Source organism: Cetorhinus maximus, chromosome 7 (assembly GCF_964194155.1).
Source record: "Cetorhinus maximus chromosome 7, sCetMax3.hap1.1, whole genome shotgun sequence".
NCBI classification, from domain to species: Eukaryota; Metazoa; Chordata; class Chondrichthyes; order Lamniformes; family Cetorhinidae; genus Cetorhinus; species Cetorhinus maximus.
The window spans coordinates 25,211,443-25,235,375 of NC_135885.1; the positions used below are offsets into that span (position 1 = coordinate 25,211,443).

Consider the following 23,933-nt stretch of genomic DNA (forward strand, 5'->3'; position numbering starts at 1 on the left):
CTAGAATGGTTGTCCGTACTAAATAATAACCTAAGAACTGCTTCAGATGGTGTTAGAAGGCTATAAAGAGCTCAGAAATGCACGAAAGGATGAAATAATGCTGTGAGAATTTCATTCCTGTGACAATTAAAGAGCCGACTTTTTGGGAAATGTGGAAGATTCGGTCAACGAGAGTAGCAGGGTGATCCACAAAGAATGAGTGGAGTGAGCAAGAAAAGGAAGAAGTGATTGATGTTTTTGGTTCTAAGGCTCAGAAATGGATGTCTTTCATCCAACAGAGTATTAGCCATAATGCGTTATTCTTGTTGATGCTGCTGCGAGGATACCTCACTAGCCACGGTGCCTGACCACCGCTGAGTAAGATAGCTAAGTCAGGAGGCACTTGTAAATTTACGTGGGAGAAAAAAAAGAGGAAACAAAACAATGACTCACTTGGAAAAGTATCAAAAGTTTGCAGTTCTGTCGGAATTCACAGCCAATTTTATCTTTACTGTTACACTATCTATAATTCAACTGTTGGCTTTACATCAATCAACCTTCCATATTTTGAAAAGGTGCAATGTGAAAGTATGTAACAGTCAAACATATAGCTCTAAAGAATATTTAATTAAAAACTATGAACAAAATCAAGGAAACATTACAGTTCCTCCTTCATCCTCTTCAGGATGATATGATATTACAGACGTCTTTTCAGTTCAACAGTAAAAGACTGTTCAGAATGGTATGGGGAGTGGCACCACGCCTTTAAAAATGTTTGTTTTTCCCAACCCTCAAGAGGTTATTCCAATTTTCTATTTTAAGTAAGGTACAAATAGTACAGGGTCAGCCAGGTTTCTTAGGCTTTCCCAAAGCAGCAAATTTACATCAGAACACATGGAACGTTAAGTTTGGTTGGGTAACCCTGTTGTTTGAAGCTTGTTCCGTGGGCACATCAGTTTGGTTTAATCCAATCACATCTCTCGGTACTACCAGTTTAAGCTTCCGCAAGTGCCAGGAATGTTTATGTTCCCAGCCATTCTGAGGGTAATTTTAAAACCTCTATAACTTCTCTGCAGTACAAATTGGAAAAAAATAAGTGATTGATGTATGACCAAACTCTTTGATGTCAGTTGTAACCAAATCATAAAGACGTAGGATTTGTAAGTTTTAAGCAGTGAACCAGTTCTAGTGCTGCATACTATCCCTGTTTAATATCTCAATCATTTTTGCTATTGGTACCAATGTTGAATGCCTCTCCAAATAACTGGGTGGGTAGTTTACTCTGGATAATTTAGACAGGGCCCTGGGATGAACAATGATCCTCAGGTGCTTTAGCCCAACTGCTTCCCATCTGACTATGGAAATCTCCCTCATTCTCACAGAGTGAATCCTCCTAGCGCCCATGATCTTCCGATGATTGATCTGGTGGCAATGTCGTGATGGGTCAAATTTGTAGAAAGTTATCTTGGAGAGAAACAGTCCACAAAGGTCATTGACAAACAGCAATAGTTCATTGGTGGATCAAGTGACCATGGGGTAAACGGTAAATGATAGGGAGGGAGAGGAGGTGGACAGTGGCAATCCGACATTTAAATCAAGCTATTCCTTAGTTTAGGGTAGGCCTGCACTACCTATTTCTCCTCTGTTCAGAAAGGCAATTGTTTGACTTGAAGGGAGCTGCACCATGAGCTGTTGAGTTTCCTAGTGACGTCATGAATCTGTTTGCAACCGATGACCTTATATTAGTACTGTAATTTTGAAAGTATAAAAAGTTCTGATGTGATTTTGTTTTTTCTGCAAAAAAATGGTGTCCCAGGTATTTATTATTCATTCATGGGATGTGGGCTTCGCTGGCTGGGCCAGCATTTATTGCCCATCCCTAATTGCCCTTGAGAAGGTGGTGGTGAGCTGCCTTCTTGAACTGCTGCAGCCCACGTGGTGTAGGTACACCCACAGTGCTGTTAGAGAGGGAGTTCCAGGATTTTGACTATGCGACAGTGAAGGAACGCTGATATATTTCCAAGCCAGGATGGTGTGTGGCTTGGAAGGGAACTTCCAGGTGGTGGTGTTCCCATGTACCTGCTGCCCTTGTCCTTCTAGACGGTAGTGGTAATGGGTTTGGAAGGTGCTGTCTTGGTGCATTCCTGCAGTGCATCTTGTAGATAGTACATACTGCTGCTACTGTGTGTCAGTGGTGGAGGGAGTGAATGTTTGTGGATGAGGTGCCAATCAAGCGGGCTGCTTTGGCCTGGATGGTGTCAAGCTTCTTGAGTGTTGTTAGAGCTGCACTCATCCAGGCAAGTGGGGAGCATTCCATCACACTCCTGACTTGTGTCTTGTAGATGGTGGACAGGCTTTGGGGACTCAGGAGGTGAGTTACTCACTGCAGGATTCCTAGCCTCTGACCTTAAGTTAGACAAATTCAATCCAGCACTGACTGAATGAATAAATGAAGTAAAAAATACCTGTATTTAGTTGTTAACATTTTAACTCAGACTAAATTCACAACCGATCACATTGAACAAACCCAGGTGGAGAAAGGACTTCATAACACCTTGTTAGAAAAAAACTTAAGCACAACATTAATCACCACATAATAAAAACAGAATGTGCTAGAAATACTCAGCGGGACTGGCAGCATCTGTGGAGAAAGAAACAGAAGAACTGAAGAAGAGTCATATTTGACTCAAAATGTTAATTGTTTCTCTCTCCACAGATACTGCCAGTCCTGTTGAGTATTTCTAGCACATTCTGTTTTTATTACATGCACTTTTTGTCTTCACTTCAGATTTCCAACATCTGCAGTATTTTGCTGTTATACTAATCACCATGTGACTGAGTGAGAAACTTTAGTTTATTGGAAGAACAATACAATAAAAATTCTGCAACCGAACCAATCACAAATAAATACAACACATGACACAAGGATAGTTTTTAATCAGTGCATTCACTTATACTTGTCGATACTTTACAGAAAATCCAAATAAAGATACAAGACGAGGAATAAATTAAACAGTAAAATAATCAAAACAAATGTAAAAAGCAGCAATATGTAAACTAATTTTCACCCAGAACTAAAATGCTGTAAACTGGTTTTGCTAAGGGAGATAGAATCAGGAGTTTCAGGAGTTGCATTATGGTGTTACACCTGACAGATCCCCTCTTTAAATATTCAGATAAGCATATTAATGATGATCTTTCAATCTGACTTGAATGGATTTTTAAAAATGGATTAATCTTTTCTCAACGCTAGTCTGCAGTTAGTAAAAAAGAGTGCTTGGCCCAGTCTTTTAGGTTTGCCCAGAGCCAAGCTAATTACTTTTAATGAGCTCTGGTCAGTGGTCTTTGTAGAATCTCCAATGTAGAAGTCATGGCTTTCAATCCCATCTTTACTGGGTATGTGAAATTGTAGGACTAGTTCTGTAATATGCTGGGGCTCTCTGCTGTAGATGCCACTCCAGCTAGATTGCAGGACAGAATCCACAACACTGATGGCTACAGAGAAACACAGCTTAAAAACTATGACTAGCACAGATGGACTGAGGGCATGCCTACCCAGTGCCACAGATGGACTGAGGGCATGCCTACCCAGTGCCACAGATGGACTGAGGGCATGCCTACCCAGTGCCTAGAGAAAACAACAGCTGGCACTGCAGGGGCTGAACTAGCAAAGCTGCATCGAGAAACCAACCCCCCCCCCTCCGCCTCTGAGCTAGTTCTCCACGGCTTAGGCAGCAGAAGCCGTATTAGAAGATACTGCCATTGGAGCCCAGGTTGCTATTGATGGTAGTACTGGGATATAATATAATACAGCTTTCAGAAATACTTGAGTTGTCTAACTGATTATTCAGTCGACTAAATTTATTACATATAAAAAATGCTCAATCCTTGAAACATCTGTGCTTCCCCTAAACCTTTGACCTACTTATAAATCTAAAAGATGGTTAGAAAATGCCATGCAAGTCAGACGCAACCATCCTTACTGGACACTGTGGGTCAATTTTTATTGTTCTCAAGTTTCATAAGGACATTTGACAGCATTTCACACTATAGTTACCATTATAATAAAAACAGAATTTTCTTTTAAGAATGAATTGTTACATTTGCCTCAACACGACTGCCCAGAATCAGTGGAAACAATCCCGCTTAAGTGCTGTGGGATCTACCCAATTCCACTTCCAGTGATTCAGGGCTATAATATTGTACAATTCTACTTTTAATAGTTGGTTTGTGCCATAATTCCTGTTTTGGGCTGGTGATGTAGCCATCACAATTATCTCTTCACAGCTCAAGGCTCATGTTAGGCAGGAATGTCTGCATTTCTGGCTGGAACCTCCTTATGTCAGACATGGAGTCGCATGCTAATGAAACAATACATCAAGATCATTCCAACTCTGGGTGTTACCTCATGGACTGCTCTTCTGTGCATGAGGCTGGGGAATGAACCTTCCAGCTGATGGATCTTCACAACACATACGAAGCAAGCAAACATTTCATGTCAACTTGCCCCAGCAAGGTTTCGCTCCATCTGGTTAGTGTCTTCAATATACACAACGACATTAATAGTGATAACCCAAAAGATTACGACTGCCATTATAGGCAATGCGCACACATGCTCCTCTACCAGTTAGAAAAGACACACGGCCTACTTTTCCCCTTCCTACAAGGTGGCATTTGCAGTGAAGACAAAACGAATTCAATGCCAATTTTTTCTACATGTTTAAACAGATTGCAGATCCGCACTTTGTGAAATGCCAGTTCCTGGATGAGGTAACACAGCTGTTGTACCACTTAACAGAAGTCGCACTCTGACAACTATTCGTGAGTTAGTGAAGAAGTGTGTGCTGTTAATACACAAGAAATTCCAAGTTGAAAATCATTAAACGCCCCTCCATTTTAAAAAGAGGGAACAATGAGATCTGAGGTATGGCTACATAGCTACAATCTACTTGTGGAGGTAGCTACAATGCATTTTTTCATTATACACTTAAAAAGGTACATTATTGCTTCTGACATACTAAAACCCTTTTACAACAATACAGTTTGCAGAGAAATTGGGAAGTAGAGAAAGTTGTAGTATCCATTTTGACCACTTTAGAAGATTTCTTTTTTGTTTTCCTAAAAGTGCTGGTATTGACTTTAATACTTTAAAACCGTGCACATGTCGGGTTAACCTGACTGAGTTCGCCACAGTATCTAAGAAAAGTTCAGCTTTAAAAGAGACAGTATCCACCTTACTTATTCTATGGATTATGTCAAACTTAGAGATGGTTTCAAAAATTGTTCTTCTTTGAAAAAAAACTACAGCAATGAGTCAATGTTGACTTTCCGATTAATCATGGGTTGAACTTTTACTCTGAAAGTTCAAGACTGTCTGCCTATCGCCTGTGCTTGTTGCCTAATTAAAATATATTAAAAAAAATACGAGAATTTACTCCAATTTCTGTAGTTTCTCGTTGCTGTCATTATTGTTTGTAGGTCATAAAAATAGCGAGCCCTGTCTTAATTCACTTTTCATGGCTCAATAGTATAATAGGGCACCAATATAGGAGGTTTCTTGATTCAGTTCCACAAGAGGGCTCTGGTTGACCTCCAAATGAACGGTTTTTAAGAAGTGCAACAAGAGAATATGCAGCTTTGTCGAACAAGTGCACCTTCCAAGCTATGTAAAAGTCTGTCTCAATAAGGGACAGTAAGCCGATAAACCATAGCTTTTGAGTACAGTTTTCAGATTGCAGCTTTTTTTTCCCCAAAGAACAGATTAAGAGTTTATAACAACATACAACAGAATGTAAACTAACAGGGTACAGAGTTTCAGAGGAAGCATTTTTCAGCTATCAACAGGGCTTGCCCTTTGAGATTCAACTTTAAAAATTAATTTTGTTCATCTTCGCACTGGGCTTAATGCAATTTCCCAGTCTGCATTCAGGTCGACTCTACTTCTTATTTTGCCACAGATAATCTTGAATATTTGGGAGAAGGATTTTTTTTTTTTTCCTTTGATCTTCAAACTGGACTTCTCACCTTTCCTTTAACCCATGCCGTGAGTAACTTGTGGATCTCCTCATGACCTTCAACAAACTCAGTCACCAACCTATTTAAAAGAGATAAATGACATCTTGAGAGGTGATAGACAACATTTCTTTTAGACTGTGATATGTACCTTAGTGGTTTATTATCTCCGTTTCAGGGATCAGAACCTCTTTAAATTGCCATTCTGAGGTGGGGTTAGACCAGTTGTCTGTTAAAGCTGTGGAGATTGCTATTTCTGTCTTTTGAATTGAACCTGTGTAACTTCCTGCCACAACTTGTTGTGTATTTCCATCAAACCCAGTGTGGAGTCACATTTATTTGTGTAAAAATCCATAAATATAACCCCTTTTCACCACATTTTCCTTTCCTCTAGGTACTCTCCTCCTTCAGGCACTGGCCACCATGGACTTCCATTGGATTAGTCCATGATTATGCTTGGCAAAGTACTGCAGTGGTTTACTGTTGCCTTCTGCAGTATGGCTGACCAGGAAACTCTATGACTCTCACCACTTGCTGTCAGGCATACTGGAAGGATTTACAGGCTGATATTCAAACTGTTTAGCCGCATTATGAACACACATCCCACAGCCCTCAAGTGGGGCTTGAACTAGGGCCTTCTAGCCCAGAGATAGGGACGCTACCACTGCACCACAAGACCTCCCCTAGATACTCTACCTAAATGTAATGGTAAACAGAAGTCATTGATAACTTTACAACTGACCATTTTTGAATATTTGACCATCTTGAGGTATCAATAACTTAATTTGGGGTTAAAGTTACTGCAGGTTGGAATTCCAAAGATTGCAGCATCGAGGGAGAATTGCTAGGCTCAAAGTCACACACAAACCTATTTCCAGTTACTCCTTACACTTTGGATAATTATTATGGGAGAACACATTTTACAGTCAACTAATTGCTTTAATTCCTCAGTCTATAATGAAAGGTCCCATGTTGGAACAAAAACAGGATTTGTTGCAGCTTATTTTTAAAAAATAAGACAATGTACTGAGGATTAAGTAATCTTTAATCATGGTTTCCCACTTCAGAAGGATGGCTTAAATATCCTTAAAGATTTCCAGACTCTGACAAAAGCACCTCTCTTAACAGAAAATGATAACAGCGTGTGTGGGCTTTAAGTAACAAATTGCTTTTTCAGAGAAAGAGTTCGGAGTGAAAACTCTATTATTCAGGAAACTACATTTACTAAATCTTCACACTAAAAGTAGCCATCCTTCTGCAAAGACCTGCAATGTCCTATTGTCCTTATAGTGCACATCTACAACAAATTGTCGAAGCGTATGCATGAAGTGCAGTTTTGAAAGTGCCAGAACGCGCCTCAGCATCCTCATCAGTATTCAAAGAAATCTGTACTTTCACATCACTTTCTCTCAGGAGTAATTCCTCAGGAAGGATTTTTGTTTTGGGGTCAGGTATGCTGGTATCAAATGCAGGTCCCGACTACAGTCTGCGTCAGAAACAGTCACCTGACATGCTTTTCCAAGGAACAGCCAACTAATGGTTAGAGGCTACGCTCGCCATCTAATTAATGATGGTGAGCGGCCTCCCAACGTGGGGTGCCAAAATGAGAGCGGCAGCCTGCTGCTGGGGGAGAGAGGGTGTCTCAAGATGGAGGCACCCTTTCAGCACCTTCAAAAATATTGTAAATAAAAATGGCCACGACTGCCAGACTTCCCTCGTGGAGGGTGAACTCCCCCCCAACAGAGTGGCCTGCAGTTGCAGCTGTAGCCATCTTCCTGTACTGGCAACAGGGTGGGGAGTGGTGGGAGGGGGGAAGTGATTTTAAAATATTTGGGAGAGTTAGGACTACTGGGTCTGCTTCTGAAGGATTCCTCCCTTTGCTGGCCATGTTTTGGCTAAATTGAGTGGCCTGTCTGCCGACTAGAAACTTTCAGTTGGCATGGGTAAACGCTTAAATTAGCTACTTGTTGGCAGGTAACTATTGCCCCTTGACCCGGCCTCCTTGAAAATGGCTTGGAGGTGGGAAAATGCCTGCAAACTGACACACTGCTCTCTCACGGGATTTTCCTGGCCCTCAATTCTCAACTTAAAAACTTGCCTGAGCCCATCGACTACAGTTAAATGAAAGTGGAAGGATAGGCATGTGAGTAGATAGAAAGGACCCACTTGCCTTGAATGCATATGCATAATAAATATGTTAAGCAGCGTAATTTAATAAGACAGCGTCTAAGCTCCACAATTGAAGTCATTCATTTCATCGTTAATACCTTTCCATTTATTTAAATCATGCTATTTTACGATGACAAAACTCATCAAATTCTGTTTTTTGTTTATCTACTTGGAATTTCAGGATGGCTAGGCAATTTGAGAGCTGGTGCATTCCACAACTGGTCAATAATTTCGCCAACCTCAATCTGTTTTTGATCCCTTAGCTCCTCTAATTTGGGCCATTTGAATTTCCGTGACATCTTCTGTTTACTTCCCAGAGCTATAAACCAACAGCAATTACCGTGATAAGCATTCAATTTTACATCAGTTTCATTAAAGTAATGGAAACTGCTGGGTGGGCGGGTGGGATAGCAATCATTGGATACAATCTAGGATTATACAATCTACTCAAATAAAATGTCCTCAGGAGTTCACGAGGCCTAAAAATTGATCATGGAACTCTTTGCTCAAGGGGATAAGAAAATAACGGACACCCAGTGCTAGAAATTAAATGGAGAAACAAGCAAGCTTTAGAACAAAAGTAATAATGACTTCAGCGCTGACTTGCTACTTCCTTTAAGAGACCTGACATTTTCAAAAGACTGCAAAGATTCTGCGTCCGTGCTATGAATGTTTAGTTTAGAAATTATCTTCATATCCCGCTGGACATAAATAATAGATTTCTCTGTGTTTTTCTTTTCATGTTCATGGCTCAAGACTAATGCTGGCAATGGTTGAATAGTTGAAACCAGTCTGCAAAATGATATTCAGCCTGGAAAAGCAATGTCCTTTCTATCAATTTGGATATGATGATGCTGTAGTGATTACATTACTGCACTAGAATTCCAGACGCGGGCTGAATTTCCGCACGTAGATGGGGTTGGAAGCGGGACAGCCGGGAAAATAGGGTGGAGTCACGTCAGGATGGCTCCCTCACCACACATTCCTGCCTCTGGAGGAGCTTCCCACATTGGGAAGGGAAGAAATTTGGCAGCCCACTCCAGTGAGACAAACAATTACGCCACTTAAGGGCCCAATTTGAGGCCATTTTCTGATAGAGAATAGATCTTCCCGTCTTGCAACCCACCCCTGCCTCCCCACCCCAGCTGTGTGCAAAGCCCACCAGCTCTCTAGAAGCGGCCTCCTAGTCGTCAGAGCTGGTGGCTCCATATCTCAATAAAGTTGCCACCAAGACACAAGGCCAAAACCGGACGTGGAAGATTTTCCTCTCCACACCAATGGCCTTACCTGCTATGGGCATCTTCAGAACAAACCAGATGTGCTCTCAAGGTTTCCTACCTGTCTCACCAGCGCCCACCTTTCCTGATGGGGCTGCTGGCCAGACATCGCTGCAGGCCCCCTCATTTGGTCTCCTGCTTCCTTAATCCAGCTGCCATCCTTAATTGGATGGGGCTCCTGGAGGCAGTTTCTTAGTTGATTGCCTCTAGGAACATCACAAGCCATGTCTCGTCACAGCCACTTCTGGGTTCCCGACCTGGAATTGAAGCTGACGTTGGTCAGATTATGAACTAAGTGGGGAAAAGCCAGCCCAATTAGTTCAAGCTTATTTTATTCTTTCACAGGTTGTGGGCGTCTCTGGCTAGGCCAGCATTTGTTGCTCATCCCTAATTGTCCGCAGTTTGGCAAATTTTTATGCAAAGGTTTATTAGAATATAGGATGCATTACCACCATTGGCCACTAGAGCTGAATCAATTGCAAAGTTCATGGTCAGGATCTTCAGGTCGGCGAGTGGGGGCGGGGCCCGCTCACCGACGCATAAAATGATGCGGGATGACGGGCAGAACCCCTGACGTCACCCCGCATCATTTCCATTTTCAGGTTGGCGGGGGCGCAGCCGAATCAGCTGTGCGCCCGCCGACCTGTCAACGGCCTGTTGAGGCCATTTAAAAAGTACTTAATGTAATTAATGGACCTGCCCATCCAACCTTAGGGTTGGCGGGTAGGCCGGGAGCCCTGGCGGGCTTCAGAAAAAGCATGAAACCTCATCCACGGGCAGGATGAGGTTTCATGAGGGTTTTTAAATATTTAATAAAGGTTTCACTAAAAGTGATGGGCATGTCCCAACTCATGTAACAGTGTCACATGAGGGGGCATGCCAGGGAAATTTTGTTTTTGTCTCTTTAACATTTTAAAATTTGGAGCCGATCTCCCTGAGGCAGCACTTAGCCTCAGGGAGATGAGAGCGCTCTTCCGCGTGCATGCGCGAAAGAGTGCACTCTCGGCTGAGGGAATCTCCTCCCACCTGCACAGGGAGTGCATAGAGTTTCCTGGTGGACGTCACGATGGGCAGGCCTTAATTGGCCCGCCCATGTAAAATGGCAGTGTGACCCAATCGAGGGCACCGATCAGAGGCACGCCCGTTCCTGCATTTCCCCCCCGATGGAGGGAAAATTCTTCCCAGGAGGGCAAAACCGTTGAAGAGGAAACATAGCAAAAGAAATGGGAAACAGCTGGGAGATGAAATCTGATGTGTAGACAGCATTGACAAAGGTGCAGAGCATGAATCATTTCTATGATTCCCAACCTACTGTAAATTACAAAGTAAGACACGCAATACTTGTCTGGTCAGATAAGTATTGTCAAGAGTTTAAAGCTTTAGCATTTCCACAGCATAGAGAGGCAACTTTTAAGAAACCACTTCCTTAATGAAGTAACAAACTGGCACACAAGACCCCACAAAACATGGTTAGTGCAGGTTGAATTTGACCAGGATATCCAGCTACTTCCCTTCCATAACATCATTGGGACGTTTAGCAGTCGCCTAAGCAGCTGGATTAATGTCTCATCCGAAGGACTTCCTCAGTACTGCACAGAAATCTTAGCTTAGCTCGTAGAATCATAAAATTATACAGCACAGAGGGAGGTCAATCTGCCCATCATGCCAGTGTGGCTCTTTCAAAGAGCTATCCAATTAGTCTCAAGTCCCTGCTCTTTCCTCACAGCCCTACAATCTTATTCTTCTTCAAGTATTTATCCAATTCCCTTTTGAAATCTATTACTGAATTTGCTTCCACCACCCTTTCAGAGAGTGAATGTTAGACCCTAAAAAGTCACTACATACATGACTTTTTGTACCTCTGGTCACCTCTGGTGCGTCTGCCAATCACCTGAAATCTAGATCCTCTGGTTACTGACCCTTCTGCCATTTGGAACATTTTCTCCTTATTTACTCTATGGCCAGAATTTTACATTGATTTTACAGCGTGTGCCTGCCCCGAACGCACGTGAAATTGTGCGAAATTGCGTCGGCCGTGTGTCCTGACGTCATCGCGCACGTGAGCAATATTGAGGTTGACGGGTGTACGCAGGAGTTGGAGTCACACCCGCTGACAATTAAAGGGCCAATTAAGGCCATTAAAAACCCAATTGTCCACAGTTTTACGTTGCCCATGTGTTTTTGCGCTTGTCGCACGGGCAAAACAGGCAAGCGGGCAGCCCATTTTTAATAAAACCTCATCCAAGGGCAGGATGAAATGTCTGGGGTGAAATATAATTAAAAAAGATATCTGGGGACTGATGTTTTTTGCAGTTCTGCTGTCAGGTGCCTGAATGTGTTGCAAAGACACAGTATGGTGCATTTTTTTCCTGTTATTTAATCTGTCCAGGTCTGCAGCTCCTTGAGGCAGCTCCACAGCAGCTGTCTGCCTTCAGGGAGCTCGCTAGAAGCGCCCACCCGCACCCTCACTTTTGTCAGTGCCCGCCCTCTTCTTGCCCCCACCCTCCTTGGCAGCGCTGAGGCTTTCTCAGCACGTGTTTCACACTGGCTGGCTGTTAATTGGCCTGAAATGATGTTCGGGAGCCAATCGCAGGAGGAAGCGCATTTCACATCCGCTTCCAGGCCTGCTGACTTGGCGCACATGCTGAGCGTGAAATTCAGGGCTCTGAAAACCTTTCAAAATTTTGAACGTCTCCTTCAAATCTCCACTTAACCTTCTCTGCTCCAAGGGGAACAATCCCAGCTTCTCTAATCTCTCCACATAAAAGCTGAAGTCCTGCATCCCTGCTACCATTCTAGTAAATCTCCTTTGTTTCCTCTCCGAAGCCTTGACTTCCTTCCTCCAGTGTTGCCCAGGATTGAACACAATACTCCAGCTGGAACCTAATCAATTGGTTCAGCTCAACTTTCTTGCTTTAGTACTCTATGCCTCTATTTATAAACCCACAGATCCCATACACCAAACTTTTGTACACAGCCTCCTCAGCTTGTCCTGCCCTCTTCAAAGACGAGTGAACATGCAGATCCCAGGTCTGTATGTTCCTGCACTTAAAATTATACCATTTAGTTTATATTGTTTGTCCTCCTTCTCCCTGCTAAACTGAATTACTTAACACTTCTCTGCATCAAAATTCATCTGCCATGTGTCTGCCCATTTCACCATTCTGTTTATACCCACTTGAAGTCTGTTACTATCCTTCTAACTATTTATGATATTTTAGAGGCTATGGGCTGCATCTTCCGTTTGGCAAGCGGGGGGCAGGGGTCCGCGTAAAGTGACGTGGGGTCACGTCGGGCGGGCATCCCGCTGTCACCCCGCATCATTTCCATTTTCAGGTTGGCGGGGGCGCAGCCGAATCAGCTGTGCGCCCGCCGACCTGTCAACGGCCTGTTGAGGCCATTTAAAAAGTACTTAATGTAATTAATTGACCTGCCCATCCAACCTTAGGGTTGGCGGGTAGGCCGGGAGCCCTGGCGGGCTTCAGAAAAAGCATGAAACCTCATCCACGGGCAGGATGAGGTTTCATGAGGGTTTTTAAATATTTAATAAAGGTTTCACTAAAAGTGATGGGCATGTCCCAACTCATGTAACAGTGTCACATGAGAGGGCATGCCAGGGAAATTTTGTTTTTGTCTCTTTAACATTTTAAAATTTGGAGCCGATCTCCCTGAGGCAGCACTTAGCCTCAGGGAGATGAGAGCGCTCTTCCGCGTGCATGCGCGAAAGAGTGCACTCTCGGCTGAGGGAATCTCCTCCCACCTGCACAGGGAGTGCATAGACGTCACGATGGGCGGGCCTTAATTGGCCCGCCCATGTAAAATGGCAGTGTGCCCCCAATCGAGGGCACCGATCAGAGGCGCGCCCGTTCCTGCATTTCCCCCCCGATGGAGGGAAAATTCTTCCCAGGAGGGCAAAACCGTTGAAGAGGAAACATAGCAAAAGAAATGGGAAACAGCTGGGAGATGAAATCTGATGTGTAGTCAGCATTGACAAAGGTGCAGAGCATGAATCATTTCTATGATTCCCAACCTACTGTAAATTACAAAGTAAGACACGCAATACTTGTCTGGTCAGATAAGTATTGTCAAGAGTTTAAAGCTTTAGCATTTCCACAGCATAGAGAGGCAACTTTTAAGAAACCACTTCCTTAATGAAGTAACAAACTGGCACACAAGACCCCACAAAACATGGTTAGTGCAGGTTGAATTTGACCAGGATATCCAGCTACTTCCCTTCCATAACGTCATTGGGACGTTTAGCAGTCGCCTAAGCAGCTGGATTAATGTCTCATCCGAAGGACTTCCTCAGTACTGCACAGAAATCTTAGCTTAGCTCGTAGAATCATAAAATTATACAGCACAGAGGGAGGTCAATCTGCCCATCATGCCAGTGTGGCTCTTTCAAAGAGCTATCCAATTAGTCTCAAGTCCCTGCTCTTTCCTCACAGCCCTACAATCTTATTCTTCTTCAAGTATTTATCCAATTCCCTTTTGAAATCTATTACTGAATTTGCTTCCACCACCCTTTCAGAGAGTGAATGTTAGACCCTAAAAAGTCACTACATACATGACTTTTTGTACCTCTGTTCACCTCTGGTGCGTCTGCCAATCACCTGAAATCTAGATCCTCTGGTTACTGACCCTTCTGCCATTTGGAACATTTTCTCCTTATTTACTCTATGGCCAGAATTTTACATTGATTTTACAGCGTGTGCCTGCCCCGAACGCACGTGAAATTGTGCGAAATTGCGTCGGCCGTGTGTCCTGACGTCATCGCGCACGTGAGCAATATTGAGGTTGACGGGTGTACGCAGGAGTTGGAGTCACACCCGCTGACAATTAAAGGGCCAATTAAGGCCATTAAAAACCCAATTGTCCACAGTTTTACGTTGCCCATGTGTTTTTGCGCTTGTCGCACGGGCAAAACAGGCAAGCGGGCAGCCCATTTTTAATAAAACCTCATCCAAGGGCAGGATGAAATGTCTGGGGTGAAATATAATTAAAAAAGATATCTGGGGACTGATGTTTTTTGCAGTTCTGCTGTCAGGTGCCTGAATGTGTTGCAAAGACACAGTATGGTGCATTTTTTTCCTGTTATTTAATCTGTCCAGGTCTGCAGCTCCTTGAGGCAGCTCCACAGCAGCTGTCTGCCTTCAGGGAGCTCGCTAGAAGCGCCCACCCGCACCCTCACTTTTGTCAGTGCCCGCCCTCTTCTTGCCCCCACCCTCCTTGGCAGCGCTGAGGCTTTCTCAGCACGTGTTTCACACTGGCTGGCTGTTAATTGGCCTGAAATGATGTTCGGGAGCCAATCGCAGGAGGAAGCGCATTTCACATCCGCTTCCAGGCCTGCTGACTTGGCGCACATGCTGAGCGTGAAATTCAGGGCTCTGAAAACCTTTCAAAATTTTGAACGTCTCCTTCAAATCTCCACTTAACCTTCTCTGCTCCAAGGGGAACAATCCCAGCTTCTCTAATCTCTCCACATAAAAGCTGAAGTCCTGCATCCCTGCTACCATTCTAGTAAATCTCCTTTGTTTCCTCTCCGAAGCCTTGACTTCCTTCCTCCAGTGTTGCCCAGGATTGAACACAATACTCCAGCTGGAACCTAATCAATTGGTTCAGCTCAACTTTCTTGCTTTAGTACTCTATGCCTCTATTTATAAACCCACAGATCCCATACACCAAACTTTTGTACACAGCCTCCTCAGCTTGTCCTGCCCTCTTCAAAGACGAGTGAACATGCAGATCCCAGGTCTGTATGTTCCTGCACTTAAAATTATACCATTTAGTTTATATTGTTTGTCCTCCTTCTCCCTGCTAAACTGAATTACTTAACACTTTTCTGCATCAAAATTCATCTGCCATGTGTCTGCCCATTTCACCATTCTGTTTATACCCACTTGAAGTCTGTTACTATCCTTCTAACTATTTATGATATTTTAGAGGCTATGGGCTGCATCTTCCGTTTGGCAAGCGGGGGGCAGGGGTCCGCGTAAAGTGACGTGGGGTCACGTCGGGCGGGCATCCCGCTGTCACCCCGCGTCATTTACATTTTCAGGTTAAACTGTCAACAGCCACTTAAAAAAGAACAATAAAGGTGGGGAGGCCAGGCAGCCTTTAGAAAAAACATGAAACCACATCCACGGGTGGGATGAGGTTTCATGAGAAATTTAAAATGTTTATGAAAGTGTTGAAATTGGCATGTCACATGAGGAGACATGTCAGGAATTTTTTTCCCCACTTCCACAAATTTTTTAAAACTTCCAGTGATCTCCCTGAGGCAGCACTTTGCCTCAGCGAGGCCTGTGCGCTCTTTCGCAACACACTCCCAGCTCAGAGAATTCCTCCCCCCGCCCCCCTCGCTCGCACAGGGAGCGCATAGCGCTTCCTGGCGGACGTTACGCTGGGCGGGCCTTAATTGGCCCATCCACATAAAGTGGCATCGTGCCCCCAATCGGGAACCCGCCCGCCCATGCCCGCTCCCCCCCCCCACCCCCCCCCCCCCCACTACCCCACTGACAGGGGGAGAATGTTGCCCTATATGCTTAAGTCCTAGAGCCTTCTAATTCATAGACTTCCCTTAAACAGCTCTTTTAAACATTCTTCCCAATTAACATTTCCATTATTTCTGAACAATATCCACCCCCCCCAAAATGAGGAAATTGTGCAAATGGGCACTACTTAATTTCCAATTTTAGTACACTGAATATAACACTTGGGAGAAGACACAAAAATGATCACAGGACAGTTCAGAGCCCCTGTTTGGATTGTTTATAACTATTCCATTGATCATCATTGAATCTCCCGCTATCAACATCCTGGGGGTTACCATTGACCAGAAGCTTAACTGAGCCAGCCATATAAATACTGTGGCTACAAGAGCGAATCAGAGGTTTGGAATCCTGCAACACATAGCACACAAAGCCTGTTCACAATCTACAAGGCACAAATCAAGAGCGTGATGGGATGCTCTCCATTTGTCTGGATGAGTGCAGCTCCAAACACTCAAGAAGCTCAACATCATCCAGGACAAAGCAGCACACTTGATCAGGACCCCATCCACCACTTTAAATATTCACATCCTCCATTACCAGTGGCAGCAGCATGTACAAACTACAAGATGCTCGCCTTACAGCAGCTTGCAAAGGCTCCTTCAACAACATCTTCCAAACCCAAACCTCTACCTCCTAGAAGAACAAGGGCAGCAGACTCATGCGAACACCACCACCTGCGGGTTCCCCTCCAAGTCACAAACCATCCTGACTTCAAAATATATCGACGTTCCTTCATGGTCACTAGGTCGAAATCCTCGACACCACATGGACTGCAGCGGTTCATGGCTGTGGCTCACCAACACCTTCTCAAGGGCAATTAGGGATTGGCAATAAATGCTGACCTTGCCAGCAATGCTCACATCCAAAAGAACGAATAAGAAACACCTCCCAAAATATCTTTGAATCTTTCAAGGTGACAGTAGCCCTCGGTATGTAACATGGGGCAGAGATTTTCACTTAGCGGGCAGGCACGCGCCCGACCTGCTCAAACGTGAAATGGCACACATTGACGTTGGCCGAGTGTGCCGACATCAACGCGCAGTTGCGCGATAATTCAGTTGGCGGGCACACACCGGAGCCGGCAACGCGCCTGCCGGCAATTAAAAGGCCATTAAGTAATCGTTTAAATTAAATTTTTCGCTGCCCGTCCAACTTAACGGTTGGAGGCCAGGCGGCCTTTGCATTTTTTTGGAAACCTCATCCATGGGCGGAATGAGGTTTCCAAAAGCAAATTAAAAATAAAATAAAAGGTTTAATTTTTCATTAATAACATGTCCCTGCTCATTCGGACAGCCCTTGCATACATGATGGGCTGAACGGCCTCCTTCTGTGCATTAACAATTCCGTGATTTCATGAATTCTGTGACTGTGTGTGTGATGTGCGGCTAACGTACAAACTACCTTGAATCAGCTGAATTATTAATTCAGTTCCTTCAAAGGTAATTAAGAAGCCAAATCAGTCCTGTCCAGATCAATTTGTGATACTCACTGTTCGACTGAGTTAAGTAAAGTCTCACGGTTTTGAACATAGGCATTTTGACTCTGAACGACCACAATGGGCCATATTTCACAGAATCACAGAGTGCAGAAGAGGCCCTTCGGCCCATCGAGTCTGCACCGACACGTGAGAAACACCTGACCTACCTACCTAATCCCATTTACCAGCACTTGGCCCATAGCTTTGAATGTTATGACGTGCCAAGTGCTCATCCAGGTACTTTTTAAAGGATGTGAGGCAACCTGCCTCCACCACCCTCCCAGGCAGTGCATCCCAGACCGTCACCACCCTCTGGGTAAAAAAGTTTTTCCTCACATCCCCCCTAAACCCCTGCCCCTCACCTTGATCTTATGTCACCTCATGACTGACCCTTCAACTAAGGGGAACAGCTGCTCCCTATCCAACCTGTCCATGCCCCTCATAATCTTGTACACCTTAATCAGGTCACCCCTCAGTCTTCTCTGCTCCAACAAAAACAACTCAAGTTTATCCAACCTCTCTTCATAACTTAAATGTTTCATCCCAGGCAACATCCTGGTGAATCTCCTCTGCACCCCCTCAATTGCAATCACATCCTTCCCATAATGTGGTGACCAGAACTGCACACAGTACCCCAGCTGTGGCCTCACCAAGGTTCTATACAACTCCAACATGACCTCCCTACTTTTGCAATGGACAAGCTCAGTGAAGAACTCCTTCATTGGAAAGTCTACTGGGGTTAGTGGTGTAGATCAAGCAGGTCACTCCTTTAGATTGCTTGCATATCCCCTGTTTGCTAATGGCAGCCACCCATGCCTCTTGGGGCTCATCCAGAGCACCCACGTAACCAATGGAAGTCAGGAGGACAAGATGGCTTGGGGAATAGTGAGAAACCAGTGGGGGAATCCAGGACAAGGGGGTAAAACCTTAAAATTAGAGCTAGGCTTTTCAGAATTTATCCACTTCTTCACACAAAAGCTAGTGAAAATATAGGACTCTCCCATCAAAAAAGCAGTTGAGAATGGGCCAATTGAAAATGTCAAATCTCAGATTGATAGCTTGTTGTTAGGCAACAGTAATAAGGGCTATTGAACCAAGGTAGGCACGTGGAGTTAAAATACAGATTACGCATGATGCATCTGAATGGCGGAACAGACTCGAGAGGCTGTGGCCTCTTCCTGCTCCTGCATCCCCATCCATGTTCTTTGTTTATTTGCAACTGATGGACAATAAACAGCAATACAAGCCCTTAACGAACAAGTGGGTGAAGAGCTGTACTAAGTTGATATTACAGAAATGGACCCAGACATGATGGAGTTGTACATCTGGTCCAGACATGAAAGTCAAATACCCCAGTGTTTCTCTCTTCTTACCTCTTGCTGATTGGCTGAGTATTTTGGGCATTTTATCGAAATACTGCCCAGCAGGGATTTACGACCCACCTGCTCATCACAGGTAGTTTCCATCGAATCAGTGTCCTTTAACTCAGGCAGAATTTTTTCATCAATTAAATTCTGTTTCTGCTCAGGAATTTGAGCGACACGAAACCTGGTACAGTAAAAAAAAAAATTGAAAATTTGGAAACTGTGTTATGTTGAACCATGACCTGATGTCAGAAGTACCACTTTGAATTAGGGCTATTTTATTATGATTCTATTAGTCAGAAATTCAAATGATGTAGACAAATGCACTGTTATAATTTATATATTACACAAAAAAATCTTCAAGCACCTTTTACTGGAAACATATAAATAACGTTTTCTATAAGTATACACAGAAAGTGACCTAATTCCAATCAGTAGCTGAAAAACCTTATTACCTTCTGGGTGGTGGGGGGGAGGGGGGAGAGAGTGGGGGGTGAACAGAGCTTCCAGTCAGCATATTTCCTGCATTTAAATGCCCTGAGGAATTAGCTGGTTGCTGATGATGAATTAATGTACTCAGTCCAAAGTGAAACATATGGGACAAAGGATTTTGGAAAATAATTTCCAGTCCACAGCTATAGGACAAAAGGAGTGCTACAGTCCTGTCTGGTTTCAAGACAAGACTGCAGACATTAAAGAAAATGACTGTTTTGTGTATTCTGTGTAGTGCCACAGTTACTTTGGGCTGTCTCCACGATAGTGTGGAAAATCAGTGACTGGACATCATGAACAATCTCTACAACAGAACTATAAAGAAAATGACATGTTGAAGATGGCCACTCACTCCCTGAGAGACATGGGTTGAATTATACAGGGCGCCCTGGTCCCTGCGCACCCTTCCCCCACCACTTTAATGTTGGGGACTGGGGGGGCACGGGGGCCGCCCAGGGGAAGAACAGTTGCCTCACAGTCATTTAATGGCCAATTGTCCGTTAATGGATTTAAGTCAGCATTTCCACTCCTCAGGGACAGGAAGTCCCGCCTCAGCCAGCTGTCGGTCAATCGACATATCGGTAGTGCCATCGGGAGCGGTGGCCACTGCCAGTACTGCACTCAGGCGATGAGGCAGCAGGCTGCGACGGATCGGCATTTTGTAAGCGTTTGGGGGTCATCAAGGGGATGGGGATCAGGGTTTGAGAGGTCATGGGAGGGCAGCAACCTGAGTGTTGGTTACACCTTGGGATTTCTTTGATGGGCCCAGGGGGCCAGTTAAGGAAGGACCACCCCAACCACCAGCGCATGCAGGGAATCTTGTCGGGTTGGCCCTTGGCATGGGTCTCTCATGCTGCCAGTTATATGCCGGCATTAATTGCCCACTTAAGGGCCTCAATTGTCCCACTGGCAGGTGGGATGTCCAAAGCCACCTCTGCCGCTGGTATATTTGCAGTGGGGGGAGGGGTGGGTGGGTAGATGGCAGGCAGGCCACCCGCTGGATTTAGCGTGCCCACTGCCTTCAAACCCACTGGCGGGGAGTGTTAAATCCAGCCCATGAGGTGGGAAATTTCCTGACCAGAGAAATATTAGTCCCATAATTTTCCAGAATAGAAATACAATGTGTGTTGAATCTCTACACTGAGGTCAAGTAATTATTTTTGGGGATGTGATGATGTTTTTGAAGAAGGTCCTTAATTTGAGACACCAGGTTGTGATTATTGTAAGCTGGTGCATAAGACACGGGAAGCAGGAGAAAGATTAATTCATATGTCTGCAATCAGATATGTGTACATCCAAATACTGAAATGTATTTCACACTCTGTGCTGACTAAGCGTCAAGTATTTTACTGGCAATGGGATGAAATGTTAATCTAATTTAAGTGAGAACAGTTGTCATGGTCCCACTTCTCTTGTCCTGATTGTGAAACTAATTAGCATGTCCCTTCCGACCATTGCCTAGTGATTTCTACTGGATTATGTGTGTGTGTGTGTGTGTGCGCATGCACCTCTCTCTCTAGGGCAAAACTTGGGGAAGGATTTTCCCCTCGTCGGGCAGGCCCGGGAGCAGCTGCGCAATGGTCCGCCACCCACGACCGGGCCCCAGCCGCAATTTCACACCAGTTGGCCAATTAACGGCCAGCCAGTGTAAAAGGCACGCTGAATCACTCAGCGCTGCCGGGGTGGGGACGGGAGGAGGGCAAGCGCTGAAGTGTGCGCACGCGCTGGGGGTGCGCTCAGGGAAAGCTCCCTGGAGGCACAGAGCTGCCTCAGGGAGTTGAAGGTTTTTAAACATTAAAAATAAAGACTGAGAAAAAAAGGAAAGTATGTCCCCACATGTGACTCTGTCACATGAGCAGGAACATGTGAAAAAAATGAGTTTTAAAAATTTTTATTGCTTTTTTTTAAATCACTGTTTGGAACCTCATCCCACCCGTGGATGAGGTTTTGCAAAAAAATGCAAAGGCTGCTTGGCCTATTCGCCCGCCCGCCAACCAAACAGCTAAGCGGGCAGCGAAAAACTCACTTTAATTAATTACTTAAGGACCTTAATAGGCCTCTTGTCGGCGGGCGTGCCGCCGACTCTCGCTCGCGTCCACCGACTGAAAAAAACGTGAGTGTGCGCGATGACATTGGGACGCTCGCCCGACGTCATCACGCACTATTTTACGCTCGTGCGTGTCAGGCCTCATGGCTAAATAACCTGTCGATGATCATTGCCCGGACTCACACGAGAATGATGGCACACGGGTGAAGTACTGGGAGGGTGGCTGACACCTGTGAAAACATACCTCAACCAGAATCAGTGACTTCATGGGAAGGAAGGACTGAACGAAGGAGGGGAGAGGGTGAATAAATAAATCTAATTAACAGTAACTAACAAGTCCAAATAAACATTTTTGAATGATGAACAGACTTGTGTGGAAGGTGGGGTAGTTTGGCCAAATGGACTGATTCTGCGCTGTGAATGTTATGTAAAATTCACGTCAACATGGTGGACAATTCATAGACAAATTGAATCTCTATTGTGGCATAGCGTACATTTGAATAACTTTCATGCTGTAGAGAATTCATGGATATTCTCTGAAAACAATGCAATCAGAATATACTCTGAAGAGGACTCATACGGATTCGAAACGTCAACCTCCACAGATGCTGTCAGACCTGCTGAGTTTTTCCTGTATTTTCTGTTTTCAGTCAGAATATACTGTTGAGTGCAGCTGCTTACCTGCCGATAGATAAGATAGTGATTTCACTGGGCCTGCTGTTCCGTGTTCCCACTTTGACAGGTTTTGTGATGTTCCGGGTGGTCGGATTAATCAGAAGTTCCGGCCACTTCTTTTGACTGCACCGTGTACAGCTGGATCCCAGCAGGGTTGCTGAGGTCTGCACGGTGTGAACGTGATGGTGTTTGCATAGCTTGGGAATGTTTAGCAATGGAGCAAACCTGTAGACAAGGTGAGGGAAAGGAGAAATCTGTTAGAATTTACTTTACTGGTAAAGCTAATAGCTTGGGTGCTGAACATGAGGGAAATGTAGGCAGGGTTCATGCTGACGGTAGAGAAGAGGCTTCCTGAATAGAACTTGACAGTGATATGACCATTGTCCAACAGAACATTGATATATATCTACACACACACTATATATTGGCAAACTGCTGTTGCCAAACTGTTCCAAGATCCTTGGACGAATCTCAGCCAAACTAGGTGGGATGATACCTTGGAACAAGGGGTATGTTGTTGGGGAGTTGACATCTAACCACCCCTACCGGGATGGGGGGTGGGATGGAGGCATGGTGCTTTGGCCTCCTTGCGGCCCTGCCTACACTATGGCCCCACCGGCACCGCTTTAACCAACCTTAACTATACATTGCAAGAAAGAATGCAACAAACCTATGTTGTAAATCTCCAACTTTCTTTCATATTTCATTTGGTTTTTTTTTCCCCTCCTATTTCATTTGTTTCAGGCCCGTTTATGTTCTGAGATAATTCTGCACATTATTACTTGGCAAGGGAAAGCGACAGGCAGGACACAGAGCCAGGGAAGATGAAGAGGCCAGAGCAAAAAAGGCAAGAAGTTGACAGAGAGTGACAGAATGCAAGAAAAAAACAATGCTGCAATTAAAAGACAGACTCTTTAAGGAAGCTTTCATCTCTCTGATCCTCATTATAGTAATGAGTCAGAGCCAGAATATGTTATTGGCAGTCGGTCAGAAGTATGTGAATGTTGGTGCAGAAAATGGAAAAAAGAGCCACCTTCAATGTATTGCATGAATGGTAAAGTACAATTACTGCCCTGGAGCGAACCACAGATTGTTGCTGTTCCTATAAAGAAAACAAAATCAAAACACTTTTGAAAAATTTCAGAAAATATAACAGCTGGGTAGGATTGCCAAGGAATCTCATTACTTTGGCTCAAGGTAGATAAACTCCTAATCTGGTCTATCATCAAATGTTCAATATTTCAACCAGCACTGAAAGTGCAGACAGTGACACTGAACAGATGTTACCTTTCACACTGATAATGAAATATTCAGAGGCCTGAATTTCACGCTTGGCGTCTGCGCGAAGTCGGGGAGGCCCGGAAGCAGATGTAGAATCCGCTCCCGATCAAGATCACGTTTTTAACGCGATTTCACGCCGGGTGGCCAATTAAGGCCCGTCCAGTGTGAAACGTGTCCTTTCACTGGTCGGAAAGGCCGGGCGAGGGCGGGGGCCTGTCGGGCACCGGGTCCAATGGTGACCCGGTAGGGGATTCAAAAGCAGTAGAGGCAGCTCCCTGCCAGGGGGCACAGAGGAAGCTGTCGAGTTTGAGGAAGAAAAATTTGTGTGGAATAGCAATGGCATCTGCACCTGCTGGGCACACCAGGCTGGTGGGCAAGTCCAGTGGACACTCGCTTCCCCCCACCCCCCCACCCCGGTTCTCGGATGAGTGCCTGGGAATCCTTGTGGAGGAGGTCCAGTGCCAGGCGGGACAACTTGATACCCAGGGATGGCAAGAGGAGGCCACCACACCTCACCAAGAAGCATGGGCAGAGGTGGCAGCCCAGGTCAACGACCATGAGGTTGTGCGGCGCACATGGGTGCAGTACTGCAAAAGATTCAACAAT

General features: G+C 44.7%; 1 protein-coding gene across 1 annotated transcript in view; it reads right to left on the reverse strand.

The window, feature by feature from the left end:
* Positions 1-2,815: 2,815 nt before the first annotated feature.
* relt (RELT TNF receptor) overlaps positions 2,816-23,933 on the reverse strand; it is a 93,761-nt gene continuing 72,643 nt past the window's right edge. Inside the window, exons 10-13 of the mRNA XM_078545236.1 lie at positions 22,053-22,271; positions 18,842-19,016; positions 3,597-6,073; positions 2,816-3,530 (exon numbers count right to left, since the gene is read on the reverse strand). Coding sequence (XP_078401362.1) covers positions 6,062-6,073; positions 18,842-19,016; positions 22,053-22,271 — 406 coding nt within the window. The 3' untranslated portion in view covers positions 2,816-3,530; positions 3,597-6,061. The remainder of the gene's footprint in view (positions 3,531-3,596; positions 6,074-18,841; positions 19,017-22,052; positions 22,272-23,933) is intronic.